The sequence below is a fragment of the Halichoerus grypus genome, chromosome 3 (assembly GCF_964656455.1).
Source record: "Halichoerus grypus chromosome 3, mHalGry1.hap1.1, whole genome shotgun sequence".
Lineage (NCBI taxonomy): Eukaryota > Metazoa > Chordata > Mammalia > Carnivora > Phocidae > Halichoerus > Halichoerus grypus.
Genome location: NC_135714.1, coordinates 44956893 through 44966856, shown reverse-complemented (window position 1 = coordinate 44966856; position 9964 = coordinate 44956893). Strand labels below are relative to the sequence as shown.

At 47.0% G+C, this 9964-nt stretch overlaps 1 protein-coding gene across 2 annotated transcripts in view; it reads left to right on the top strand.

Annotated features, from left to right (window-relative positions):
• Positions 1–310: 310 nt before the first annotated feature.
• Positions 311–9964, top strand: part of IGFBP7 (insulin like growth factor binding protein 7) — a 69743-nt gene continuing 60089 nt past the window's right edge. The window contains exon 1 of one of the 2 annotated variants that reach the window (XM_078068694.1): positions 311–865. In XM_078068694.1, the coding sequence (XP_077924820.1) occupies positions 391–865 (475 nt within the window). In that variant the 5' untranslated portion in view covers positions 311–390. The remainder of the gene's footprint in view (positions 866–9964) is intronic. The other variant, XM_036084280.2, reaches the window with a different exon arrangement.

Genomic DNA, 9964 nt, shown 5'->3' with positions numbered 1-9964 from the left:
CACGGAGAATTTAATAGATTAAACACAGGGTCGTCTCAAAGTCCTTAAGAAGTATAAATACCTGGGCAGGGAGAGGCGCCGTCCCCGCGGGCGACCCCGAGGGACTGGGGAGCAGTCCGCGGGGCTGAGGGCAGGGGCCCGAGCGGAGCCGGCGGGGCGCGCTGGGAAGCGGACGCGAGACCGAGCGCCCAGGGCCCGCGCGGATGCCCCGCCCCGTCGGCAGGGGCGCTCGAGCCGGGCGGTCCCGGGAGGCGCGGCGCGGGCGGGGCGGCCGAACTCTCACCGCCCCGGGGTGTGGTTCCCGCGGCCGGGCCGGGCGGGGCGCCGGGTTTAAAGCGCCGGGCTGCGAGCCCCGACTCACTCGCGCTCCCGCCGCCTCCGCACCCAGCCATGGAGCGGCCGCCGCTGAGCGTCCTGCTCCTCGGCGCCGCCGGGTTGCTGCTCCTGCTCCTGCCCCTCTCCTCTTCCTCCTCTTCGGACGCCTGCGGCCCCTGCGAGCCGGCCGCCTGCCCGCCCCTGCCCCCGCGGGGCTGCCAGCTGGGCGAGACCCGCGACGCGTGCGGCTGCTGCCCGGTGTGCGCCCGCGGCGAGGGCGAGCCGTGCGGGGGCGGCGGCGCCGGCAGGGGGCACTGCGCGCCGGGCATGGAGTGCGTGAAGAGCCGCAAGAGGCGGAAGGGTAAAGCCGGGGCAGCAGCCGGCGGCCCGGGGGTGAGCGGCGTGTGCGTGTGCAAGAGCCGCTACCCGGTGTGCGGCAGCGACGACGTCACCTACCCCAGCGGGTGCCAGCTGCGCGCCGCCAGCCTGAGGGCCGAGAGCCGCGGGGAGAAGGCCATCACCCAGGTCAGCAAGGGCACCTGCGAGCAAGGTGGGCACGAGCGCTTTCCCTTCCGACCCCGCCCCGGCGGCCGCGCGCCCCCTGGCGGATCAGACCCGACAGGGCGTCCGCGGTAGCGCTGCGCTGTCCCGCGAGGACTCCAGTGGGCATCCCGGGAGACGGATTCGGGGGGCGGGGAGGGGCTGGCAGCCGCCGGGAGGCATGGGCGACGCCCTCCTCTTTTTTTGGTGGTTTTATTTTGAAAGCTTGTTGCGTGCGCCGAGAAGTGAGGACTGGCGGGGCGAGGGTATATATAGAAAACATTTTCCGATACCACAGGCTCCCGCGTCCCAAAGGCTCAGCCGGCACAGTGCTGCCCCCACTTTTTTGGAAACCCAAGATGTCGTTTCCTCGTCCTTCTTTCTTGGCTCCGGTGGATAGGTGCAAGTGAAGTCAAGAGAGAGGGGGAAAGAGTTTGACGATGAAGTACAAAGTAAGGACTTTCAGAGAAGTTCTTTGTCCTACGTTTAATTGGCTAGACTGTAAGAATTTTAAAAATTGGATTTCATGGTTTCTTAATATTAGAGAAAGTAATTCACTTACTGGAAATTAAAGATTCTCAAACAATAATGTAGCTAATTATTTGTGGGCAAAAAGTACAAACTCTTTGAAGAACGTTTTTATGAGGTAGTTTATATTGTGAACCTTACGACCATTTTGTTTTTCTTGTCCCATTTTTGTGTAATTCGTCCCCAGGATGCACCGTTCAGCAGGAATGCCTTTGAGGTTATGTTTGATCGTTTATTATTTTTTTTTTTTTCCAGACAGGTCCAAACTTGCCATAAATGAAAAGGGAAAATAAATAAGAGTCTGGACTTGTAAGGGGGAAGAAACCTCAGAGATTTTAACTCTGCCTGAAATGAAATTACTGCCTACGGAAAATGTTAAAGGGAAAGTTAGAGATCCAACCTTGGCAGTCCCTCTCCTGGCCCCAGCCAATGTAGAAAAAAGGAGGGAGGCAGTTCTCTTGAAATGACAGAGACAGTTGCTTCTTTAAGCACACCTCAGACTTTCTCCACACTTTCCAAATAATTTCTTTTTTTAGAGCTTTTCCCAGAAGTCCATATTCTGATAGGTCGTATGTCACTAATTTCAGAGTTCACTACTGAAAGCGTTAAATCGTGTAACTTAACTGTTGACTGTTTAGATTATTGTCACCTTAAACTTAGAAAATCATAACCCAAAATAATTCATAGACTTTTCCAACAGAAATAGTCATTTGTTCTTTTGGATCTAACTTATCAGTCATTTCCTGAAAAGAGAAATGTATGCAGTTTAAAAACTCATTCCAAATACTGAGATTTTTCTTATAAGCATTCCAAGGGGAATTTTTCCCCATAGTCTTTCCAAATCACTGGTACTTGCTTATCAGAGCAGAAGGTTAGCTGGATGATTATTTAGGCATTGTTGCCAATTCTAGCCTGTAGCTGGTTTTATCCCTTTTTCTCTCCTGCTATGTGTGTCTCTAAACACACAGTGGGATTATAAAATCTTGAGACGGATAGTCCTATAGAACTAGTCCTATCACCTCATTGCCATCAACACTCAGTTCCTCAGCATCTTTCCAGACTGTAAACCCCATGAAGATGTGGACCTGGTTTTTCTTTTTGTTTGGGAAAATGTTAAGGGAAATAGCATCTAAAACTGGAAACCTTGACATAAATTAGCCTTTTCTTCCCAATCTAAATTTAGAGATATGGGGTCTAATGCCTGGGAGCATTTATTATGCCAGAGTAAGCAGAAAAGAACATGAGGTCTACCAGTGTACTTTTCTACAACAGAGACAAATGGGGCCAAAACCAGATCTCCTAATATATTTCTCCTGATGTGGAAGTGTTTTGACAATGACAGAGGCAAACCTGACAGTGCCATTTATTTCTGTGCCATTTAGTACTGGGACTCTGCAAAGAATAGGAAATGCATTTTCTAGGTTCCTCCAGTTATTTCTACCCTGAGGAGAAACTTGAGTTATGCTTCCTCAGGTATTGAGAGAAAGGGGGCATTCTTGTTCATCTCGGTAACCAACACTTATTGAGCATATAGCACATGTCAGCCCTGTGCTCGGTGTTTTATAGCCAAGGATGCACAAACAGATCTGGTCTTGCTGATTAAGAAAGTATCCATAGCTGAATCACAGACCTGTACCTCTGAAACAAATAATGCAATATATGTTAAGAAAAAAAAAAAAAAGATAGGAGGGGGAGACGAACCATGAGAGATGATGGACTCTGAAAAACAAACTGAGGGTTCTAGAGGGGACGGGGGTGGGAGGATGAGTTAGCCGGGTGATGGGTGTTGGGGGGGGCACGCTCTGCATGGAGCACTGGGTGTTATGCACAAACAATGAATCGTGGAACACTACATCAAAGACTGATGATGTAATGTATGGTGATTAACATAACAATAAAAAAGTATCCATACAAGTTGCAATCTCACCTCCCTGAGTGCCTTCCCTGGGAGACCCTCCCAATTGTCCCCTTCTTTTCTGAGATCACCACTTACCTACCATCTGGGGAAAGATCTTGGTCTGCCTGTTTTCTGAACCTGTGGTAAGAGGCAAAGCCATCTTCTCAAAATTATGTCCAAAAGGTAATGAGCTAATCATCTCAAACCTTGGAACTGCCATCATGAGTTTAGTGCCATTAGATCTTATTGAGGTCCCTGATGTCATGAGTAAGTGGAAGAGGGGATTTGACAATTCAGTTTAATAAAAAGTTATAGAGGTGCTGAGAGCTATAACACACAGTTAGAAGAGAATATGGTGCTCCTTTATTCTGATTCTTGCTTAACACCTTTTGTTCGTGGTCCTTTAAATCCGAGCTTCTTAGCGATTCCATTTCAGCCACCTTGGGTCTCTGTGTTTAGTACTTTTAGGATCAAGTTCAAACTGCCTAGCTGGGCATACAAGGCTGTTTTCCATAACTATATGATTTGTATATGTATGATTACATAAACCTGATTTAATGATTCGATGACAATCATTGGTCTCCAGCCTGTCTCCCCTCCCAGGAGGTGGGGGGTGGGCCTGAAAGTTCCTTCCCTAAAACTGGAACTCAGAGAAGTTCTGTGTAATTCGTCCCCAGGATGCACTGTTCAGCAGGAATGCCTTTGAGGTTATGTTGATCGTTTATTTTTTTTTTCTCCTCTTTTCTTCAACCCCCTTATGGTCCAGTCACAGTAAGTGTTGCTGTTTGCTATTGTTTGCAGTCACACCCTCACTATCTTTCCACTCTTTGAACTCCAGGCCTTCAAGAATCAGCCCATGTCCCTTTCTCTGGGAAGCTCCTTAATCTCCCCCCACCCTGCTGCGTTCCACCTACCCTGTACCCCATAATGGTGTCCTTGTCCTCCTCCAGTTCTCTGTAGGCTTCCAGCCATTTTTCAGCAATATTTATTGCACACATACTGTGTATATGTAAGCAAGAGGGGTTCTAGCGGAATGGTGAGACACTGAGCTCTAGAGCCAGATCCCTGGGTATGCATCTTAACCCTGCCCCTTATGCTTAGGCAAGTCACTTGACCTCTTGGAACTGGGTTTCCTCACCTGTAATAGAGGGATTATAATCATACCTGTCTCAGAGTTGCTGTTAAGATTCAGTGTTGTGGAGATCATCCATAGAAAGCACACAATAAATAGGCATTGTCATTATGGAACTTGAAAGTAAGCTCTATGAGGAAAGGGAACTTTTGCTTCCTGATCTATGCCTACATCAGTGCCTGGCACTAGTAGATGCTTTAAACATACGTTGAATGAAATTTGCCAGGCGTTCTTCTAGTCTCAGGGCAAGCAGCCTTGAATAAAATAAGGCCCCTTTCTCATGGCTTTTACTGTAAGCTTTGGACAGAAACATTTTTATTTAATAGCATGTGCTGTGAAGAATGTACAACAGGGAAATGGGATGGAGGCTAGGGATGGAAGGAACAGTATTAAGTGAGGGCGGGCCAAGCCATGCAGAGGATCCATGTGGGGATTTCGGCCAAGGGACCAGAATTCCTGAGGGAAAAACAAGCTCTGCTGGTCAGTATAGCACTCCCCATTGCCTCCAAAGGGCTCTTTGAATGTCTGTCTTCCCCACTAGACTAGGAGCATCCAAAAAGAGGGACTCCATCTTATAATTATTTATAAATACAGTGGCTGGTGATTAGTTGGACACTTGGTAAATATTTGTTGATTAGACAAAGGAATCCATGTAAGAAGGGGCCTTCCCATTTGGAAATGCAGGCTGTGGACTCTCCTGCCTGTCTGTTCTCTTTTCTCCTTGTATATTCTGTCTTCCTGAAGTCTAGGCCAAGGAATATATCGGACCATTGACTCATCTTCCCTTCCTCTGCTATCCTGAATTCTAACATTAGGTGGTCACTTTTCCCTCCAAATCCCAACATTTCTCCATCCCCTTTTTGGTAAGAATTAGGTTCAGAGCTGCAGAAACTGTTCTGTAAATAGAAAAAGCTTCAGTAAAAGAATTTGGTTTTCAGAAACTCATTTCATTTGATGGATTTTAAACATTTGCTCTTTGAGAAGCTCATTTTAGGTTATCAACATAAAAATGAGCCTATCATTTAAATGTCTTTGTTGTATTACTATCCACTAATGAGTTATGAATTTGTGATATTGTGATTTACAATAAGTATATATGTGATCTTAACTCCATTTAGGGCGAAGCTCCTAAAGCCCTTGGAATTTCCTAAGTAGAGCGTGATGGGATAGCTTTTGCTGTGTTAATGAGTGACTTTGGGACTGAGGAGGGGGCAGGTTGCCTGCCAGTTGAACCAACCACTTGATTATTGGGTGGGAACTTTCAGGCCCACCCCCACCTCCTGGGAGGGGAGACGGGCTGGAGACCAATGATTGTCATCGAATCATTAAATCAGATTTATGTAATGAAGCCTCCACAAATACCCAGAAGGATGGGTTCAGAGAGCTTCTGGGTTGGTGAACATTGGAGGTGCTGGCAGAGTGGCGCTCCCAGACAGGGCATGGAAACTCCAACCATGCCCCTTTCCCGTACATTGCCCTACACAGCTCTTCTGTCTGGCTCTTCCTGAGTTGTATCCTTTTGTAATAAACTGGTAATTTTGTAAGTAAAATGTTTCTCTGAGTTCTGTGAGCCACTCTAACAAATTAATTCAACCTAAGGAGGGAGTGGTTGGAACCTCCAGTCTGTGCCCAAGTCAGAGGCACAGGTGGCAAACTGGACTTGTGATGGGCATTTGAAGGGTTGGGGGTGCAGTCTGGAGGGACTGAGCTGTGCGAGTTAACGCTATCTCCGCTGTCAGAAAAGGACACCCAGCTGGCGTCAAAGACTAGCTTGGTGGCGTGGGAAAAATACGTTGCAACTAGTGTCAGAATTGTAGAACTTTACTGGAAGTTGAAACAGCGATTTGAGAATTAAATGAAATTATTAATGGTCTGGTTTATCTCCAGGGATGGGGGGGAATGGAAGTCCGTGCAATACTTGTTAAGCTAACACAGTTATACCATAAGATGGTCACAGAGCCCAGAGGAGGGGGATCCTTCACCCGGATTTGTAGAAAAAGAGCCAGAAATGACTTGCTGGGAGAATAAGGTCCTGAGACAGGGATGTGAAGGAATTGGCTGCAGCAAAGCTAGCCCGGGAATTGGAATGGACTTAGAAGGGAGAGGAGACGAGTCTTGGCAGCAGAAGGACTAGCACGTGATCCCATGGGGCTGCCTTGCAGAGAGAGGGAGCAGCGGTGGCAGCTGGACACCTGACAGAGCCCACTGATGGAGGGAGAAGTTTAGATGCATCGAGGTTTAGAGGCGATCACAAGAGCAGTGGGACCTAGTGAGTGATATCATTGGATTTATGCTTTTTAAAAAATCTATTGGCCACCCTTAGAATGGATTGGAAAGGGGCAAGACTGCGGTCAGAGACTCCCATTAGGAAGCTGTTTAAAATAATCCCAGCAAAGGATGCCTAGACTTCTTCACAAGACGTTCAGTTTCTCAGATCTTAGAAGCATTGTCAAATCCGGATTCCTAACCCTTGGGGGCAAGCTGTGTGTTACTTGGGAGAGACGAGCCCATTGTGCTGTGCTTTTTTCTTATAAATGACCCCTTACAAAGTATCCTCACATCGCTTGCTCATTAGCCAGCCCTGCTCCTGAATTACAGCCACTTGCTCATTTCGGGAAGCTCTTCCTTTCTCTCCCACAATCCCCATTCCTCTCTCTGCCTTCAGATCAGACACAGAAAAAGTCACATCCCAAAAAAGTCTACCCCAGCTTTTAAAACTTTTCTGGCCTCCTTTGCCTTTCTTGAGCACAGAAACTTCAGGACCTTAGCTCATTCTTACTTTACCTAGTTTTAATCACTGCATTTCAGGGAAGATTTGAAAACCTGAAGAAGGTTTAGAAAAGAGAATAGGCAGCCTTGGAAAGGGGACTTAAAGGACTTAAGATTCTTTTCAAGGAAAGTAATCCAAAAAACAAGTTAATGTTTCTTCATGGTTGGGAATGAGTTATTAAATGAAAGGTGCCTGACCTTAAGTTCTACAATTCCTCAGGAGATGGAAGTAAAGGGCCTGGAATTAAGTAGCCATGAGGCACATTTAGATTACACAGTAGGAAGAACTTGCTGGTAAAAAAAAAAAAAAAAAAATGTGGAATACCGTAACATGCTCCTGTGGGAGTCCAGAGAATTCTGTCTCAAAGATTCTCTTGTGGAGAGCTGAGAGAGAACCTAAGTGAGGAGGGGAAGCCTGTGGAAGAGACTGTTAAAAGTTTTAAAGTCTTTGATACTCTAGACCTATGAGATGGAATGATTGAGCTAAGCAGCATCTGTTGGCACCACTAAATATGATTTCTATCCTTCCCCTAGAGCCTGCCCTCCGGGTTTACTGCAGACTTGCCTTCTACAAGAAGCTGCCTTATAAGGCTCTCTTTGAGTAGTTTAGTGACAACACTCTCTTGGATGGAGCCCAAGGCCAGCCAGCCTTCCTTCATTCTAAATTCCTCCCCACAGCGGATAAGATTATGGTGCTTCCTTCACCTCAAGCTACCCCACAAATGATCTCACCTCATCTGTTTTTAATTGTAAGGCAGCCTCTTGCCTTTAGCAGCTATTTTAAGAAGGAACCCTAAATTGTCGTCAAAAGAACTTTTAAGCCAGAGAGCATACGAATGTAACCTTTTTAAAAAAAAATTAGATCCAGGAGTGGCGCTGTTAGATTCCAGGCAGGAGAAGACTTGTGAATGTATAAATGAATGTCAGCTTATTTTAGGCAGTTCTAAAGATTTCCCCGTGAGACCTTTACTCTTCAGGAAGGTGGGTGGGAAGTACTAGAAATGTCTAAGGACAGCTTTTCCCAAACCTGTTCTGGGTGGGTTTTTCAGGTCGATAAGACCCACCACCCCACTACCCCACAAAGCCTACAAAAGAAAGTGACGAGGTCAGGAGACCTTTTGTTTTTGTTTTGTTTTTACTTCAAACTGATGTGTTAAATAGTTGAACTCTTTTATCTCAAGTTGGGTTAATGGCAAAATGATCTGGCGCCTTTGAAAAAGCTAATGTGTTGAATTGACTTTACAGTTCTACAAAAGAGGTGGGTGCGGCTGATTCGGACCAGCTGGAGCACGCACTAGCCCCGCCTCCCTTAGTTCCTCCGTGGGTCACCCGGGAGAGGAGCCGGCTGTGGAAGGGCCTGGGCCGCAAAGCAGGCTGAGATTGCAGGGAAGTTCCGGGTCCGAAAAGTAAGACTGGTTCAGACCTGGTGAAACAGACCTAGTAACCCAGTGCTGACAGACCTGCCTTCATACGGGATGAAGTTACAAGTACGTACAGTGAGGGGGCCAAGGACAAGCCCACAGGTCCAAAGTAGAGTTTACTGTGACAAAGCAACACCCTCAGAGCTTCAGGATAACCCATGTAATAAGTGAAGGAACAGCTTAGTGTACCTGCTGCACAGGATTATTGCGAAGGTCAAACTGTGGAACGGGTATGATGTCACCGTAGGCTGTGCAGCACCAGATCAATGTAGGGCCATTCTTGACTCTGAGCTCCTTTGGGGCAACAACGCTACATGGTACCTTGTAGGTAGTGAGAATAACTGATGTTCGTGGGTAGTTGATGGTTAACTGAGGGCTTCTGTGCATGTTTGCTCCTTTGCTACTCACGGCAGCCTTGGAAGGTAAGGGGAGTTGGCAGCCTTGGAAGGTAAGGGGAGTTATCCCAGCTTCCACCAAAGGAAACTGCAGGTCCGCCATCCACACAGCCAGTAAACGGCGTTTCTGGTGTGTAAATCTGGGTATTCTCCAGGCTTGCTGTTCAAAGTGTGGCACCTAGACCCGCAGCCTCAGCTCTCTGCACTGTCTTTCTCCTCTGTAAACCTAAAATTATTTCAAAATAAACAATTAAGGGGCACTGACTGGCTCAGTCGGTGGAGCAGGCAACTCTTGATCTCCGGGTTATAAGTTCGAGCCCCAAGTTGGGTGTAGAGATGACTTAAAAATAAAGTCTTAAAAAAAAAAAAAAACTCTTCAGTGTGGAAAAAGTTTTAAGAATACCTTAATGAATTTATCTTGCTTGTATTTTCTCTTTGACGAATTGACAGGGGATAGATGATACGTTCCAGTGTAAATAGCTCTAAAAGAGCTCTTTCAATGAGCATAAACTATAAATTCGTTATGATAACAAAGGTAATGCCCTAGTTTACTTGGCTTTTTGTGGTAACAGGGATGCACCTTATAATAAAATGTCACATATTACATTCAGGGAAGGATGGTATTTCTTAAATGAATGTATCTAAGGGGGCCCTGGTACAGATACCTGAGCTCCGTCTAGTGTCAGTCCTTCCAGGGCCAGATGGGGACGTCTCCTCAGTTGCAGCCAAGAGGCTCTGGAAGGGCCGGTGTCCTGGGAGAACCTGGCCTGAATAGTTGCCCAAGCAGGGCCTCTTGGGGCATAACATTTGTGTGTGGTGTTTGATCATTTGCCAGGCTTCCTGGTAACTCCGAGTAGGGTGAAGAAGGAGAAAAACCTCTAAGACAACTGTCAGCACACTCCAGTGTTCCTTTCCCCTGAAGTTTGAGCTCTGAGTGCTGACTGAGCCCTGCTCCCCCAGCACCACT